Below are 19,273 nucleotides of genomic sequence, written 5' to 3'. Positions count from 1 at the left end.
TGCGCTTTGAATTGGGCTCATCAGTTCCACATTACATGTGAAGAGAGAGGCTGGAGGACGACATGGAGGTGAATTTAATCTGCTGTGAATAATTTGCTGATATGCACACAAACAATAACATGATAATCAAAGTGTTTTGACATTTCCACCGTTTGGTGGATGAATGGTCCAATCCCAGAGTGAATCAGGGTTATTCTTCATATCAAAATGAGTAAAATGTCCGTCAGCTCCACATACGGCATTATCGGTCCTTAAGGCTATTATCTTTTGTGCTCGATGAGGCTTTTAATCAGAACAAAGTATAGCCTGCATATACATAAACATGTATTCTACTATTCATGTTTTAATAGGATAGGATGTGATAAATAATCTCGTTTGCGTTGAATGAAATGAACAGTTTGAAGTCAAAATGCTTTGAATTGGTCAAGAAAATATAGAAGGAGTTGAGTAAATATGTAAAATATTTATATTGGAATTTTAATATGAAAGATGTGCACATTGCAGAATATGGGAATTATTAGAAAATGAAAAATGCTCCCAAGACGCTCTCACTGAGCTAAACAAGTTGAAGTTAGATTTGTACCGATGTGCAAAATGTGCAAGGAGTAGAAGGGTGATCGTTGGCTGAGTGTAATAATAATAATAATAATAATGATAATAATAATGATAACTTTCTGAGTTCGGTCAACACAATAAATAAGGTGGTTTCAGTAGCGCGGAACGGTGTTCGGGTGTACCCCGCCTAGTGGCGGAAGACAGCTGGGTTAGGCTCCAGCACGCCCGCGATCCTCATGAGGATAAGAATCTTGGATCACGATGAAAGGATATTGTTCACCGAATTATTTTTGAATAGTCAAAGCGGAAGTGATTACCAGGACGTATCTACTTCCGTCCACTCCCGTGCCGGGCAAGCGAGCTAACGATGCTTCCGCAAGGGAACATTTCCAGGCAGACAAGCGATGTGGAGGAGGACGCCAACACGACTCGCGCGGATATGGATGCTGCAGTTCTTCTGCTGGGAGCTGGGATGACGGCCGCCACACATCCGCTGCTTTACGTGAAGCTGCTCATACAGGTATCGTTAGCCCAAGGAGCTATGCTAGCGAGGCAGTCACGTGACGAGCTGGACTTTCAGCTGCCGGTTTATTCAAATGGCAACCCATTTTAAATTCCGTAAAGAATTTGACTTTTCTAAAGTGAACTCGATGGAGGGAAACCGTCTGCCCCCATTCAACTGCAGTGCGAGCTCTAAATGTTTCATGTGCTTTCAGTATTTTGCAATTGTACTTAAAGCATTCTTTGGATCCATTCATGTAGTGTGTGTGTGCGCATTTTTAAATGTTATGTTACGTTTTGTGTGGTTGCTGATGATTGAATGTTGTTGTTGTTTTTTTTGTGTGGAGGGGGCATGTGCAATTCCATTGTGTTTTTATGCAATGACAATAAGATAAGATAAGAAAACCTTTATTAGTCTCGCAATGGAGAAATTCCCAATTCACAGCAGCAAGTTATGAAAGGAAGAAGTAGAACAACAAAATATAGGAGCTGCTGGAAAAGCAGCCACTCTCGCGGCACGAACGATAATCAATTCATCCTTGCACCTCTCGTCCATATCGTACAGCACTACATACATTGTGGATACACTGAGGAGATGACACTGTTTCGGGATTAACCCGTAATTGCTTCACATTAGCGCTACAACATTTTTAGGTTAAATAACTCGGCTGTGGTTATCTTATTAATATTGCCTACTGTTCGTAAAAATGGGGCTGAAGTGCAGAACAGATTTGCTCACTGACTATTGTATCTATGTGTGTATGCATGTATGTCTGTATTTATGAAATGGTCAGATAACTAATGTTTTACTTGTTTGTTTGATTTGACACTGAAGGACTGAACGGAAATCTGCTACTTCCAGGATTAACATCTACGCTGTTTCTGTTATGTACAATGCAATAGCAAACAGCATGACTTTTACTCACACTTATCTGTATTGTTTCTTTTGTTTCTTTTCAGGTGGGACATGAACCTCTTCCACCAACTGTAGGCACAACTATGTTTGGAAGGAGAGTTTTATACCTCCCTGGCTTCTTCTCCTATGGTGAGTGAACTTACAGTATCCACCAGTATGTACTATACGGTGATGCCAGTAACATTTTAGAAAGTAACACGTTACTCAACAATACCGATTTTTGTTTTTGTTTACAGTAATGACTAATTTAATGCGTTACTGATCTGACTGCAGTTACTTTGCAAGATCACAATGCAATCATGACAAAGAGTTTACAGAAATCTGTTTCTGATTCAAAATGGTGAGTATGCCACCTGAGTGCAGCAGTGAGTGACATTTGAATATGAATCACAAATTTTCCAATCATTTTTAACTCATGCATGCATGTGGAACAAAACTAACAATTAACAAAGAATAAAATAAAAGAGTAGACCCCAGTCCAAGATGAAGTAACACAGGAAACTGTACATATACTTGTAGAACACATAAGAAAGGGGAACTATTGTCTTAATATGGGACTTCACAATTTACATTCCCATCTGTGGAAGTGACATCATGCATCTGTATTTGGTGTGTCAAGTGAAGTCTAGAAATACACATTTTTATACGTTAAAAAAAAAAATCAAGTAGCTGTTTATGTTCAGTGAAATCCATATAGACTTGTTTTTGTTTTGAGTAAAATACTTTAATTACTTCGATGAAGCGTAAAAATGTCATCTTCATTTTATTTTTACTTTAAGAAGAAACTATTCTTCGGCGTCACTGTTGAAAATGTACTTCCAATTATGTATCGGCAAAGTTGGTTGTTGTTGGGTTGTCCTCATCTGTTGAATATAACTCTTAAAGTAACTTGTAATCAAACTTAGTACTCACTCACTTCACCAAGTTTCTTTTAACGTCAAATAATCAGTAAAAGATAACTGTGGCAACACTGGCGTGGTAAATACATCGCGGCGTGGCGTGCAATGAATGCGTGATGTGTTTGCAGCACAGCACATTGTTAAGGTTGATGGAAAGAGGGGACTCTTTCGCGGCCTGTCACCTCGTATTGCGTCTGTTGCCATCTCCACTGTAATCAGGACCAAAGCGAAAAAGGTAAAGGAGAACCTAGATCCCCTCTTTTGTCAGCGCAGTCCACAGAATATCCTCAGTTAAAGTGCACGTTGTCTTTTTTTTTTTTTTTTCTTCTTGAGCAGACGCAGTGTGTATCCAAGGAGGATGACAACAAGCAAACCCCTCTTAAGAAATTAATGAAAGAGGTAAGGTCAGCTTTGGTCTGCTTTGAGGTTTGCTTTGAGACAATGTGACAATAGGTTTCCAATTAGTGAAGCCAATTCAGTACACAAAGTCAATCACTTGTCCCAGTGGATTATATATTCATTTGATCATTACCATATCTCAGCACTTCATTATTGTGTAAATAAATTGGTTGCCTTGTGACTGACTGTTTACCGTCTATTGTTTCTTTGCTGAGTATCTGTCTGAACGTTTGGTTAACAAGTGCTCTCTTTCTGCTGTTTTTCTGTGTTAAATTGGTTCAAACTTTACTTGCCAGTTAGGAACTACTTTGTCTTAATTGGTAGGCATAAGTCTCAGCAAACGAAGATCAGATATGGGGTTCCACAGGGTTCCATTCTTTGTCCACTTCTGTTTAATATCTTCGTGGCGCCCCTTGCTCAGGTTATGGAGCACCACAACATCTCATCATACTTGTACAGATGGCATGCAGCTTTACATTTCAGTGTCATCGTGTGACTATACTCCCTTGCTTTCCTTTCAAGCAATAGTATTTATCAAATCAATGATTGGACGGACCAGGATTTTTCTTCAGATCAATCCAGACAAGACAGAAGGGATTGTTTTTGGCCCCGAGATTGTTTTGGCCCAAGATCAGTGCTCACATTGACTCTATGTCCCTGAAAGCTACAAATCAAGCCAGAAATCTTGGCGTAATTATTGACTCACACCTGAATTTTGACAACCACTAAAGAGCTATTACCCAATCTGCCTATTGCCACCGGACGAAATATCCTTCGGATTATGTCTTCATAGATCTTATTTAAAAATAAAAAATTAAAAAAATCAGGTTGATGTATCTGCTCCAAAATGCTGACGCCAGAGTCCTTAAAAACACCAGGAAGCTGGACTACATCACACCTGTCCTCAAATCATTACACTGGGTTCATGTGAGTCAAAAAATAGATTTTAAAATCTTGCTGTTGGTCTATAAATCTCTAGATGTTCTTGGATCAAAATACATGCACAATGTATACCTTATGAGACATCCAGACCTCTGTACTCATCTGGGACAGATTTACTGTGTGTTTCCGGAACCATAATCCAACACATTGAAGCCGCCATTATAATTCTCCTCACCTGTGGAACGAACTCCCCGAAAAACTGATATCTGCTCAAATCGTCAGTTCATTTGAATAGGGCCTGAAAACATTGTTTACTGCGGCATTCTCATGCATCTGTCCTTTTTTTCTCTTAGGTGAATTCATTTGTACGCTATATTTTAGTCTAGACTGATGTTTGGTTTTCATAATTTCAATTGAATTATTGCAGATGATTTTATGATGATTTTTGCAATATCTGTTTGATGTAAAGCACATTTAATCGTATTTTGTCCATGAAGTGTGCTATAAAAATAACCTTGCCTTGCCTTGTGTAGACCTCTCACGAGATGTTCATCCAGTGCCTGTCCAGAATAGCCGTGCATCCGTTTCACGGTAAGACAACATGTTGAGTGCTTATGCTATTTCTTAATGCTGAAACAAAGTATTTCAAGGCTCAAAGAGAATGCAAAGTATTCAAGCGACTTGACAGTCAGGTGTGAATATTTTCCAAGTCTACTTTTCAAAGCAACCCCATTGGGTCTGTGAGCCGCATTGTGTTTCTGTGACATTACAGCAAAGGTATCTGCCCCCCACAATGCCTATACTGTGTTTCACCCATTCAAACATGTATAATTTATTTTTTGTTGTTGTAAATAGTCATATGATTAAAAATGATATACAGTATCTCACAACTGGGTTCACCCCTCACATTTGTTTCTAATTGTATGATATCTGCTTGGGACAACACTGAAGAAATGACATTTTGCTAGAATGTTAAGTGGTCAATGTACAGCTTGTACAACTCTGTAAATTAACTCCATCAAAAAAAAAAAAAAAAAAAAATCAACACAGCCATTAATGTCTAAACCGCTTGCAACAAAATTGTGTACACCCATAAGTGAAAATATTTCATATTTATGCATGTTACTCTTAAGTATTGTAAAATGGCGAGCCGTATGTGGATGTGTTGCTTGAAGACTCTCCTTTCCTTTGCCAGTCATGTCAGTGCGTTGTATGGCCCAGTTTGTTGGCAGAGAGGTCAAGTACAGGTAGGCCTTTCTACAGTGTATCCACAAATTATGTGAAACCTCTGGAATTTCATTTCAACGCGCACGACGTCCCACATGTCGGCTACAAGCTAAGTTTGAAAGTGAACAAGAAGCTGTAGCATCCATTGACGGAAAAAGACACTTCTCTTGTCCCATGTAAAAATCCGCTTCAATTCCAAGCGCCGACTCTCAGTTCCGAATATGCATCCGCGCTCCTCGCCGACTCTCCTCTCTCCTCATTCTTAGCTCCAGCAGCCATCTATCTAGCTGCACCAACGCAAAATACAAAACGCACTTGGAAAATTTTGTTCTTCTACTTCTTCCTTTCATATTGTGAGACTAATAAAGGATTTCTTATCTTATCTTATCTTAAAAAATAATTGCACAATAACTCGCAATCGCAATGTTGAGGAAAACTAATATCAAAATGTTCAAAATCATTCGGCTACCATTTGGCTAACACATTAGTAGCTAGAGTAAGCTACTAGTAGCACTTAAATTCGAAGCCATTTGGCTGATGAGTGTGACTTTCCTGTTGTGTTCACAGTGGAATTCTCAGTAGTATCAGCAGGATCTTTCAAGAAGAAGGAGTCGCCGGATTTTACGTGTAAGACATCTTTTGCAGACTTCCCTGCAAGAATGCGCGTGGCTTAGCTAGCGAGCGCCGTGAATTAACCGCTGTGCCGATTGTTCTATCTGCAGTGGTTTAATGCCTCACGTGCTGGGCGAGGTCCTCTTCTTATGGTGTTGCAATCTGCTGGTGCACTTTATTAACACCTACGCTCTCGATGACACGGTAAATTAATCATCCACGAACAGCCGTCCTTCCGGATTGGTTTTCATTTAAATGGGAACAATGAATGTCCAAGTGTGTGTATATCGCAGCCCACGCAAGTGATCTTAAAGTGCTTCTGGGAGCAAAAGTAAGAAGGCCACATGGGGCAGTTTGTTGCTGTTTTATCACAATAAGAGTGGAGGATGACATTTTTTTAGTAGTCTGTGCTGGGTTTTATAGCACCAATGAACCTGTAAATGTTTCAGTCACGCCACATGAAAATATCAAATTCCTCATTTTAAAAAAAGGGCACATAGACTACTATTCCCTTGAGTTGTGGTTTTGTTGTCTGCCTGCAGTTAAGCCAGGCGTCAGCAGTGAGAAGTTACACAAAGTTTGTGTTGGATGTAAGTTGGACATTCCTGCGCAGCACACCAAGTTTTCCCCTTGTGACGCAGAGTCAACAGCTTCTTTCTTTCCACTAGTTTGCAGTGAGCATCCTAACGTATCCGTTTATGCTGGTGGCTGACGTTATGGCCGTCAACAACTGTGGGTGAGTCACTCAATTCAGACGTGGTTTTATTGAACTATCCACACAAACAAATGTGACGTCTATGAAATGAAGGCAGTCTGACTTTACTGTTAACGGTGTAATGATAAAACACTATCGATAGCACGGAGACTACACCCATTCATCTATCCGTCCATTTTCTGATCCGCTTCTCCTCACAAGGGTGACAGAGCGTGCCGGAGCCTATCCCAGCCGTCTTTGGGCAGTAGGTGGGGTACACCCTGAAATGGTTGCCAGCCAATCACAGGGCACCTTTAGACGAATAACCATCCACACTCACACCTAGGGACAATTTAGAGTGTTCAATCAGCCTGCCATGCATGCTTTTGGAATGTGGGAGGAAACCGGAGTACCCGGAGAAACCCCACTCAGGCACGGGGAGAACATGCAACCTCTCCACAGGAAGGCCGGAGACGGAATCAAACCCTGCACCTCTGCACTGTGAGGCAGACGCGCTACACCCAACCTTAATATTTTCATCTGTAGCTGACACAGACGGTACTGTATTTCCGGCTTGAAACTGCAAACAGCGTCTCTACTTACACGTTACCGGCATCAATGTATGTGGACATGAAGGCGAAATGACGTTGGATCAAGCGGATGTCTGCCAATTGTACTTTTTAAACGCAGAGTGAAATGAATGAAAGTATGTTATTTTGATGGACGTTTTGTTGTCAGTTTGACTGCAGGTCTTCCTCCGCACTCGCCCATCTTCACGTCCTGGTTGCACTGCTGGAATTACCTCAGCCGCAGGGTATTCTGTTCTTGTCATCTTGAGGGGATCGATACTGTCCATAGTGAGTCGGTCGCATTTGAAGCCAAGCTCTTCGTCTTCAGGGTCTCCTGTTTAGAGGATCCAGCTACTTCTCTCGCCGCGTGCCCGTCACCTCGATCCACGACTGACGTCATCATCATCATCGTCATCACCACCACAATGAAGTGGACCGTAGTGATTGTAACTACTCAAGTGACATTCAAAACATTTACTGGTTGTACATCAACAGAATGAGGAAATGTCGCAAAGAATAGAACAGGATGACACCATTGAATATGCATCGCTGCTTTGTTTTTCCTTTTTAAGGAAGGACGGACGAGTGGCTGGCACATGCGCCTTGCAGTTCTGAGCTTGGGAGGTTGAACACGGGTCTTGCCTTCCAGTGTTTGCATGTCGTCCCTGTGCTTGTGTGGGTTTTCTCCAGGTACTCGAGCTTCCTCCCACATTCCCAAAACAGACATGCTAGTGAGGATTGTATTTATTTTTTCAGTTTTGACAACCAGTTTGTTAAGACAAGCATCCAATGAGCCCATCCAATTCCAATTGGGTGGAATGCTTCAGGCCACTCCCACCAGTCCTCAGGAAGTAGAAAGCCATCCCCTGAGAACCAGTCCCCATTTCCATATTTTCTATACGGACAGATATGAAATGTTATTTAATTTCGTGACTTTCGTACAAAATGTGCTCTATATAGGCAACAACAACGATGACAAAAATATTTGGCAATTGTTTGAGAAGATGGACAATAATAACCATTCATTCATTCATTCATTCATTTTCCGAACCGCTTGATCCTCACTAGGGTCGCGGGGGGAGCTGGAGCCTATCCCAGCCGTCTCCGGGCAGTCGGCGGGGGACACCCTGAATTGGTTGCCAGCCAATCGCAGGGCACACAGAGACGAACAACCATCCATGCTCACACTCACACCTACGGACAATTTAGAGTGTTCAATCAGCCTACCATGCATGTTTTTGGAATGTGGGAGGAAACCGGAGTACCCGGAGAAAACCCACGCAGGCCCGGGGAGAACATGCAAACTCCACACAGGGAGGCCGGAGCTGGATTCGAACCCGGCACCTCTGCACTGTGAAGTCGACGTGCTAACCACTGGACTACCGGGCCGCCCAATAATAACCATTGTTATCTAAAACCATCAAATTGAGCCTGTTGGACTACTGTGCCTCATCTAATAACACTGATCAACAACAAATTTCAATCAGAGATGGCTTTGTGTGTCCCTAAACGTATTTTTATGCCGATTAAAAAAATGTCTCGACTGTCTTTCCATCTTATCAAGTTTTTGAGATATTTTTTTGTTTTTAAGTTTGACCTATAGAAGCTTGCGCAATGTGGTTTACACCATGCGTTGTAATTAATAGCTATGACCTTTCATTGAAAAAAATTACCTGTTGCTGAACCTAACCCTTAAATCATAAATCTTACGAAGTATGTATACTGTATTCTATAATGTTGTTGTATTATATTTTTTATGTTATTGTTTTCATTATTTTGTTTTATCATTACCAAACCTGATTTGCCCGAGAAAATCTAGAAAAGTTTACGTGTATCTCCGATTAAATAAACCTTCGTAAAAATATGTTGACCACTGTCGTGAAGATTTGAACGGGTTGTGTGATTGTTTGTTTTGAATAAAGGCCAGACTTTATATAAGAATGTCGACGTAATTCTGACAGTTGAGTCAGATATGTAACAAAAGAGCTCCTTGCCAAAAGTCCAACTTTCTCCTCCACTCATCGACATGTCTGACAATGAAAATGCAAAATGTTATTTCGCAATGCCCCGACTGTGGCTTCTGCTGTGATGCGCTACTGTCACCTGGTGGTAATTCAACTGGACTGCAGTTGTCGGTAGAACACGCCCTGGCAAGCTAATGTCATTTATTACTACGCAATGTAAATATAAAATGTTTGATGTTTGGATTAGGGTTTCAAATTGGGATTTTAAACTAGGATTAGGATTTAAAGTGGTTTTTCAGAATAGGGCACAGATTTCAAATTGGGGGTTTGAAACTCGGCGTAGGGTTTCAAAATACAATGTTAAACTACGGTTAAGATTTCACTGTAGGCTTTCAAAATAGAAGGTTAGGGTTTCAAAGTTGGGTTTTAACCTCGGTGAGATTCGGTTAGCGTTTCTCACTACAGTTAGGGCTTCAAACTAGGATTGGGGTTTTAAAGAAGGGATTTAAACTAGTGTTTGGTTTCAAACTAAGGTTAGGTTTCAAGGTGTTAGGGTTAGGTTCTTAAATAGTTTTTTTTTGGGGGGGGGGATTATCTAACTTTTGTTTCATATTCATTTAAATCTGTGTGCCCATTACTCTCAACATTTGAGGAGTGAATGCAGTTACGGAGACAACACAGTCAAGTGCAGAGTAATTCATTGTCACATAGCAAAGAAAATAAAACAGCACCGAGTGGTTTAAATAATTATAATGTACATCCACCTTCCCAAATCCCCTCACTCACACTTCCAGATGACTACAAAGCAAACACACACAAGAGCATCATTTGCAACAACACACAGATCTTATCACATCAATATGGACTCTATTGTTCTGAAAAGCGACGAAGCACAATTACTCCAGTAACACATCACTCCCCCCCGCCCACCAAAAAAGTACCCTGCCGAAAAGTAAAATTTCCACTGAAAGTTCTTCTAAAATACAATGTGCTCATTGTCTTCTTCATATATTACACGCACTAAACATTGACACAACTAGATGTGGAAGCCAATTCGCTTTCATTAAAAAACAGATTAAATGTCGCACTGATGATGTAATAAGGCAATACGATGATACAGTCAGAAAAGACTTAGCAATGCTAAAAAGTCATACAAGCAAACTGTGGGCTCGGAAGTGTGACAATGTGCTGATGTCATAGGAATCAATGTTGCGGCTTTGGATAGCAGAATTTGCATACGGTGGAACCTGACTTGTGTGTGCATTCATCAAACAATTCTCATTTCCATTGGTAAGATTGATGTCATCAGTTATTTGAAAGACAGAAGGCCCTGTTAAAAACCAAAAGAAAACTTTTAGATGTCAATTCAATGCCTTTGGGTTTGATCGATTAGAATTACAATTCCTTCCATAGTCAATTATTGTACATTCGAACAATCAGCATTTGGGATTATTGTCGGAAATCAAACCTTAAGACTTACATTCGTTTTGGAAGACAGCAGAATGGATATTGTGGATGTTGAAGCTGTTTAGCCCTCTTCATTACAGATCCAAAGTGAACATTATGCGTGTGCGCACAACTGGGCCGTGAGCATGTTTAAAATTAAAACATGGCGCAGACTCCAGTTTTCAACTAAACATACAAAGGACTCGCTTATGTCAAGAGCAAAGGGGAGTCAGATTGGTTGAGTTTGGATAAGAAACCTCGATGGATGCGCTTCTACCAACCTTACGGGGAACTTTGAGGAGACTTTTGAATTCGCTTCCATGGGAATGATTTTCATTTCACCAGGATTTTTTTTTTTTTTAAGGGGTTGGGGGTGTAGCACCCTCCCAAAAAGACATCAAATAAGGTGCTATCATGCTGGACTAAGTATGTAGCGTGTTAAATTCCCTCTTGTCATCATCAAGCAAATCGTGTATAAAAATGACCATTTGCAATTATTACGCAGGGACACGAAGAAGAGGTTCTTCATACAGTCTTTGGTTGGACATCATTCAGCACTCGCAGCCAACATATTTGGACAAAATCCCTGAAGAGAGCACTCGACGCCTGTCAAGTGTCTACTAAACACTTACTAAGCGGTGAGAAACAACAGAGCCTGCTGGTTAGAAAGAGGAAGAACGATGCTGGCTTTGAAGGAGGGAATGTGACGGAGCTGGTGTTGCGGTTCAAAACAAACATTTCACCGCCACGTCCACTGGCGGAAAAGTCAAGAGAAGAGAATCCTTGAAAAGCAGGAATGCGGCCCTGGAAGCATCAGATAGAGTCAATACGGAGAGACACGAAGGCAGCGGTTTCCACGGTGCAAAGCGATCGGCGGGAGCCCTTTTCCAAACAAATTGAAGCGTCTCCCGGTCCGGTGGCGCGTGCCGGGACAAGTGTTAGGACAAGGACTTGTTTGCTGAGGCGGCTTCATCTCTTGGTGGACTTCATGTATGATGGGATGGCTCCTCGGGCGGTGAGGCCTTCGAAGCGCTTGTAGGTGTAGTTGATGAACACCCAATCTTTGTTCTTCAGGCCAGCATCCGAGTGGTTGGACACCTGAGTGGCTGCAGAAAAACACGCGCTTACGTCAAGCCAACACACGGCCAACACACGATTGCGATCATACCTGTTGGTGTGAGGATGTCTGAATCTGGGAATTCGTCAAAGTTTGAGGTGTCGTCGATGCTTTTGATCTCAATGGGGATGGCGGCAGGCCTTTCTCTGCAGAACCAAGCAGGTTGTCATGTTCGGTCATTTTGCATCATCTCAAAACTCCCTGACTGTGACCCTACACTGGATGGATTCAACCCACTACACGAGACTCAAATCGACAGTTGTTTTTGGAATTTGGGAGGAAACCGGAATACCCGGAGAAAACCCACGCAGGCCTGGGGAGAACATGCAAACTCCACACAGGGAGCCCGGAGCCGGGATCGAACCAACGACCTCTGTACTGTGAGGTCGACGCGCTAACCACCGGACCACCGGGCCGCCCCTGTGTGGAGTCTTTGCTCCCAAAATAGCAGGAAGTTGCTTTCCACCCTGCTCTGTGTCTAAGTCATCATTTGGGGCGTGGTCAGCCGCTTTGCTGCCACATTCTCATCTTGACGAAGATAAAAATCACTAACTTGTTTTATATGCATGTGTATAAATGACGTCCAGACAGTGCTACGCTGCAATGTCCAATTGCAACCATGCATTTACATTGTTAACCAACCAAATGTGTTGCCACCTGATCTTTTCTGCACATTTATAGTTTGAGCTCATCAAGAGTAGGTGCAAATTATTGCTCAAATTTGAAAAGAATCTGAAAAGAAGTCACACCTGATATGGTCGTAGTCCACGCCTTCAAAGAACGGATTGGACTTGATTTCCTCCACACCAGCAGCACCGGTTCTGTGCTCCCAGGATCAGCAGAACCTGTGTGTGTGTGTGTGTGTGTGTGTGGGGTTGGAATAAAAAAATCACACACACACATAGAAAAGAGTCAACCCATTATGTGTTCACTGAAGTGGCACCATGACAAAGGCAGAGCGGATTGATGAAAAGTAAGCGAAGTGAAGATGTGATCCAAGCGGTCCTACCTGAGAATGAGATCTTTGGCCTTTTCTGAAATAGGCACTTCTGGAGGAAAGGTGAGCGTCTCCCGCCAGTTCATCACTTTCCTGTACGTCTCCTGAGGCGTCTCCGAGCAGAACGGTGGATAACCTGAACACAGTGTAGTCCACACACAGCATGCAGCTTTGTCATCTTATCTTGCCTGGTCTCCAACTTGCCACCTGAATGTCACATGAGAATGTCAGCACTTACCTATCAGCATCTCATACATGATGACTCCAAGACTCCACCAGTCACAGAGTTTATTGTATCCATTTTGCATAAAAACCTCAGGAGCAATGTAGTCCGGTGTTCCCACAGTGGAGAAGGCCTGAATGAGAAGCACTCCGGATAAGCACAAAATAATCACAGGAGCTGTTGTTCAAGTTCTGTCTTCTACAATCGGTTTCCAATGTGGAGGACTAATAATGGAAGATGATGCTATTTTTTTTCATCCCAATAACTGCTTTTCTACATGAGTAATACAATAAAGAATCACTTAAAAATCATTATGATTCAAGGTGGCCAGTACTTTAAGAGTGAAGTTCAATCAGGTTAAGCTGTGACTGCTTCATGCCACAATTTTGCGCTATGGAGCAACTGCATCATATTTAGACCTGAAAGCTTGAGCCCACTTTCACCTGAAGTAATGGTTAAATTTGCCAGAGGTGCCTTCACACAAGGTAAGCATATCTGCATCGCATTTTCAGATTAGCATTGGATTTGATTTTTTGTACAGCATACATTTGATTGCTTGGTAAAGTTGTTGGACGTGCAGGGGAGGTCATTGGCAATACGTCTATGTGCCACAAAAAAAGCTTTGATTGATTTGGGCGCTCCACACACTGGGCCCTTCGACGAGTAAAAGCCAAAATGCACACGCGTTTTGTTTGGACTGAACCAGCCCACTGGTCATCATTCAAAAAAACAAAAAACAAAAAGCGAGACTATGTAATTTGCCAGGCCATACATGGGAAGGAACGCACAAGATGGCAGGCCTGGCTTGAGTTTGGCAAAGAAAGAAAAACGCTGAATAAAAGCCAAAGTTATTCTTAATGCTTGGGGTTGGTTGGCAACAAGTTTCCTTCAAGACTAACAGCACCCAAGGTTGGGTAAATTTACAGCCGTTTTGTGCCATTTACATTCAACTTCATTTTGCAGATTGAATGGTAAATCAAGATATTGTGTGTGGTGTGCATGGAGTGAAAATGTGTTTCCTTGCTCATACCAACTGCCTCCTATTTCTCTTCCAGGTCTCTGCTTTTCTCTTGGAGTTCATGTTCTGAAATGCTGTGAAGGGACAATCTGTCAGTTTTGCAATGCTTTCAACCAACCAACCAACCCACCAAAAGAAAGAACAGTACACCAAACTTGGGCTGATACAGGTCCCTGACTAATTTAAGTACTTGAATAAATAGAATACTCGGGGTATACGCACTTCTTTAGGTGTTCACTGTCAGGAAGAAAAAGTCAAGCTAACCGCAGCAAAAATTGTTCATGCTATACATGACAATGACATGCCGCCAACTGCTAAGAAGGCCAACTTCAAAATAGCAGGAAACTTTACCTGACCATTTAATATATACAGTATATAATCTATGTACTTCAGCACCTGTGGTACACTTTTAGTTTGAAGTTGTTTCCGGCAACGTGTCGCGCCTAGCGGCTGACTTGACTTGTTTCCTAGCGACGACAACAAAATGTTGTCCTGAAATAAATAATGTTCAATCACTAATTAAGGGCACTAAAAACCCCCCCAAAAAACTTAATCACGCTGATATTTTATTGTACGTCGTCTATTGCCAGTGTTTAGCACTAGCAGCGCTCAAGTGAATAAACGTTAATGACGCTACATATTTTCACACTGACACCCTGACACAGTTGCTGTTGCTACTGATCACTTTTTAATAAATCACTTACTCAAGTGTGTCGTTTTAGACAGCGGAATTTTTATAGTTTTTGTGACGTCACTTTGGCTACCAGACCAAAATCTAAGGGGAGAGATTGATCTAAATTCTTACTTAGGAAAATAGTGTGCTGCCATTCAGTTTAAATTCAAGTGTAAAAAGTTGATTACAGTATCTAAAAATGAAAAACAATTGGCCAAAGTGCATTTTTTTTTGGCTTCTGTATCTTTAACCAAGCTCTCTCTCTCTCCCCCTCTCACTCTCCCTTTCCCTCTCTCTCGATCAGAAATCCCAATTATTCTCAGTAGGACATCAGCAAACCTAAAAATTCGATAGCTGCACCCCTATAGCAAACATTTAATACACTATGTTCATTTCAAACCTAGAGTGGAAACGTGTAGTAAAATGTTCATAAAGCTCATCCAAACTATGTGAATTACTTTTTCAATGAATCGGACCTTATGAATAAAAAAAATGGCCTTATAAAATTGAAGAGTTACAATTATTGGTTAGGAGAATGGTTTCCAATACCTTACACACCATTTCAATCTATTTCAAATAAAACTGTCTTAAACAGCATCAAGAAAACGATGTCACTGATTATGGAAAGGTAAGAGATTTCCCGACGTCGCTTACTGAGGTCACTGGGCAAGCTATGATTCAGGTTCTTGTAGAAATCTGTACGATGTGCTCTCTTCAGGCCCGTGCACAGTCCAAAGTCGGACAGCTTTACATGACCCTGAAAAATCAACACAGAGAACCCTTAGCACATAAGAAACTTTCATGCATTCATGTTAGGGCTGATCCATGAATCAATTAATTTATGTTATTGCTAAGAATGATTTTTTTTTTTTTTTAGCCGCTTCAATAGTTCCGATGGCATCCTCGCCGACGTTCCTTGCTTGCACCAACAACCTGATTGCAAAGAGGAGCTACTTTACAAAATCAAGCAATGTTGCCAAGTTAGTCACTATTCAGACCCCTCTCAGTCAACCTTTTTTTAAAGCCACTAGGGAACTTATTCCAGCTAAGAAACTGAAACTTACATAATCATTGCCAATATAGCAAGAAAGCAGCTCCGTGAAAGGCAGTCACGGAATAACGTATGATGAACATTTCCCAAGACACGATGCTCACTTTTATTTGTTGTAAAAGCAGTGATTTATTGACGTGGTGGTTGACCCCAAGATATGTGCTTCCAAGGTGCAAATATTTTGCAGAGGTTACCTTGTCTCACCTATATAGCTCTACAGAGAAAATAATGTAAGGAGGTGCTGCATTAGTCTTCCGACAACAGATATGAATCGGCTAAACTATGCAATTTATGTTAAATTGATGAACATTTTCAAGTTAAGGACGGTGTTAAAGTACATTTGTTTTGACAAAAGGGATTTTTTTTTTCCCCCATAAAAAAGGAAGCATCCCGCCCTTCTTATTTTTGTGAAGTCGAGGCAAGTTGATGCCGGGGCAAAACTTGCTGGTGAAAAAAACATTTCAAAGCATGTTTGCTATCATCAGAAATTAAGCAAATCCCAGAAGGTGGGAAAATAAAAGCAAAAGAGATAAATATTATCCAGCCCTAGAGTTCACGTTATGATATTTCACATGGTTGCAATATGTAGCAACAATCACTATTGTGAATGTGGGTTTAAATGGGCGAATTGCAAGCAAAACTGTCTCGCAATTTACCTTGGAATCCAGCAAGAGGTTGTCTGGCTTGATGTCTCTGTGGATGAAGCCCAGCTGGTGGATGGAGTCGATGGCCAGGACTGTCTCTGCGATGTAGAACTGAGTGGCCTCCTCTGTCAGGGTGTCCTTCTTCATCAGCAGGGTCATCATGTCTCCTGAAAGGAAAACATCAACACCACACACGTCCACACTCTTACTTTCATCCCATTTATTTATGGTCTTTGCTTCTGTGGCGCTAGCGGAAACACGCATACCGCCAGGCAGGAACTCCATGATGAGGTAGAGGTTCATCTTATCCTGAAAGCTGTAGAACATCTTGACCACCCACAGGCTGTCTGCTTCCACCAGGATGTCCCGCTCAGCACGTATGTGACCCACCTAATCATCATCGAAGCGACCATTAGAGTGACTAACACCAGATTAGGAGCAGCGCCGCCTCACCAGCGGCACCGTGGGCTCACCTGTTCTTTCTCCAGCATGTCGGCTTTGCGAAGGATCTTCATGGCGTAGACGTGGCCAGTGTCCTTCTTCTGCACCAGACGCACCTGCAAGAAAGAGAGACAAAACACTGCTGATACAAGCCTGATGAACACTTGAGCTGATTTCGTGTGGCCTCAGTGACTTTGACCGTGACGTGCTTGCACATGTCACTGACAATTTGTTTTCTTTGTCAATGCTTATCCAAATATAGAAGGCTGAGGACGCATTGATCACAATGTAGGCATCCAAAATTCAGTACTCATGAATGTTGGTTTTACCTCTCCAAATGCTCCACGGCCAATCACCTTCAGGGAATCAAAATCTTCCAAACCTAGGCGTGTACGCTTCAGACGAAGAAAGTCGGTCTCTTTCCTTGCATGCTCAGTACGCCGACGACTTTTCTGCAGACACAAGGATGTCATTATTATCAAGAAAACATGATTTTTTCCCCCCATTATTTCCAAGTCTAACAATTCAAATCACTCACTTCTTCATCAGCCAAGCCTTCTTGATCCATGACCTTCTCCAGTTTCTTCTGCCTGAGCAACAATTTTTACAGTTTACGACAGTTTTTGACCTTAGTCATTTCTAGTGGATAAAATAGTTTACACAGAATGCTTAGTCCTTGCATTACAAAGAGACAGATTAATCTGTTGCTGTTACCTCATCTCTCTCTCCTCGTGCTGGGCAATTAGGTTGCTGTAGAAATTCTCCAGGGTCACCTTGGCCATGGTGACACGTTCCTTGGTGTGGTTACTCATGGAAGAGCATGAGCTTTGGCCCGTCATTGCCATGCTTTACCTAAAGCAATACAAGTGACACACACACAGACAAGGTGAAGGTGATCTGCATCCGGTGTTGTGAACGCCAAAGCCCAAGACTAGTTCAGTTCTAACCGCACTAGGTCTGAGAAAACTCAAGACTATGATATAATGCGCAGTCCAATGCATAAAAAGAGGAAGGAAAGAGTGTGGCATTGTGACAGCTGAGTTATGAAGAAACGAAAAGGAAATGTGCAAGAACAAGGTGGAGTCACTCTGTCTACATAATTAAAGAACACAAAAACATGTTCATGAAAATGTTCAAAAATATACATATACAGCCTTTAGTTATGTGATCAAAATTGATTCTTATTACTCCTGCTCAATATGGTCTGTTCCCAATAGATTTTGTGGTGGCTGCAGTGTTTTTGAGCAATCGTATCCATCATTTTCGACACTGCTTATCCTGAACATGGCGTTGGAGGAGGGCGGGGGGGGGGGGGGTGCTGGAGCCTAACCAATCAGTCACAGGGCACGTAAAGAGATGAACAATGATTCACACAGTCACCGAGTGGCAACCGATCCCACGTGCAAGCCAGGCTAGTGTACCACTACACCATCAGTGACTTTTGAGTGATTGGCCACATGAGAATTAAACGGCCAGGTATATAGTCAAACATGCTGCCTCAAGAAGATTTTCACAAACGACGCCAGTCATCAACACGTGAGGCTAGATGAAATGCAGATTATTTCCAGTGAAGAGTACAGTTTGTTACATGACAATAGAATAGTTTACTCTTGCGTGATGGTATATTGCTTCCTCTGTTGAAGTAGATGACCTAGACTGTGTGTAAAATAGCACTCTTCTGTTACTGTATTGGTTTATGACTGAATCAAGTTATAGTCTATTCAGTGTCGCGGGCAGCTGGAGCCAACCCCAGCTCACTTTGGGCAACGGGACAAACAATTATGCACGCCAACGGGCAATTTAGATTATCTCATTAACCTAGCAAGCATGTTTCCTGAATATTACAGGAAATGCCGGGAGCATTAGCTTTTCTGTAACATTGACGGCACCAAAACAGTAAACGAATGAGTTTCAGACAAAACAGAAAAATCAACTGCAAATATATTTTGACATCGATTTTGTCCTTTCTGAAAATTAGATTAACAAGTCATCTCGCAGTCTGTACACAGTTGGACCACAAGAATAAATCTTTTGACGTCTTAACTGGTTTATATGAGAAACATTTCAAGTCATTCGAATTTATCTTTAGAATGACTAAGTAGTACGCATGTAAGCTTCTGTCACGTAAAAATAAGATGTGCGTGGGAGGACATTTGGATAGGGTCACGCATGACTAAAGCAACACGACCGAAATAAAGAGCAGTACGTCGACACGTAGCGTCAACTCCGAGGCTGTAGGTACTGGAAAACAAAACGAGCATGTGAAACGCTCAAGAAAACACATTTCAACTTGTAAGCAATCGTATATTTTGATCGAGTCGATGCCCTTGAGGTAACCGTTCCAGAGAGAAATGTTACCTGCTAGCCTTAGCTCTTAGCTTTCAAAGTTCCAGACTGTGTCAACTTTTGAAGAGTAACACACGACGGTCCATAAAATACAGTTCA

The 19,273-nt window shown here is 41.8% G+C and overlaps 2 protein-coding genes and 1 long non-coding RNA gene across 3 annotated transcripts; 2 read left to right on the top strand and 1 right to left on the bottom strand.

The window, feature by feature from the left end:
* Positions 1 to 716: 716 nt before the first annotated feature.
* Positions 717 to 8,149, top strand: LOC109528350 (mitochondrial carrier homolog 1-like). The gene is made up of 13 exons (XM_019890790.1): positions 717 to 1,075; positions 2,017 to 2,101; positions 3,000 to 3,106; positions 3,208 to 3,270; positions 4,686 to 4,743; positions 5,348 to 5,399; positions 5,947 to 6,006; positions 6,102 to 6,195; positions 6,534 to 6,581; positions 6,660 to 6,727; positions 7,424 to 7,499; positions 7,583 to 7,700; positions 7,827 to 8,149. Exons 1-12 carry the CDS (start codon positions 923 to 925, stop codon positions 7,646 to 7,648), a joined length of 930 nt encoding a protein of 309 aa, XP_019746349.1. The 5' UTR covers positions 717 to 922; the 3' UTR covers positions 7,649 to 7,700; positions 7,827 to 8,149.
* A 796-nt stretch (positions 8,150 to 8,945) lies between these two features.
* On the top strand, positions 8,946 to 10,023 carry LOC109528352 (uncharacterized). The gene is made up of 2 exons (XR_002170675.1): positions 8,946 to 9,707; positions 9,757 to 10,023. It is a non-coding gene; the product is annotated as an uncharacterized LOC109528352 (long non-coding RNA).
* LOC109528346 (serine/threonine-protein kinase 38-like) lies at positions 9,900 to 19,204 on the bottom strand. The gene is given in 14 exon segments (XM_019890783.1): positions 9,900 to 11,770; positions 11,833 to 11,927; positions 12,531 to 12,626; positions 12,791 to 12,914; positions 13,017 to 13,134; positions 14,032 to 14,093; positions 15,347 to 15,449; positions 16,400 to 16,554; positions 16,654 to 16,777; positions 16,861 to 16,944; positions 17,158 to 17,280; positions 17,367 to 17,418; positions 17,543 to 17,680; positions 19,187 to 19,204. Coding segments are annotated over 13 exon segments (1,404 nt in total). The 5' UTR covers positions 17,674 to 17,680; positions 19,187 to 19,204; the 3' UTR covers positions 9,900 to 11,633.
* Positions 19,205 to 19,273: the final 69 nt, after the last annotated feature.

The sequence above is a fragment of the Hippocampus comes genome, unplaced genomic scaffold (assembly GCF_001891065.2).
Source record: "Hippocampus comes isolate QL1 unplaced genomic scaffold, H_comes_QL1_v1.1 scaffold174, whole genome shotgun sequence".
Lineage (NCBI taxonomy): Eukaryota > Metazoa > Chordata > Actinopteri > Syngnathiformes > Syngnathidae > Hippocampus > Hippocampus comes.
This window is presented reverse-complemented; position numbering and strand designations above follow the sequence as displayed.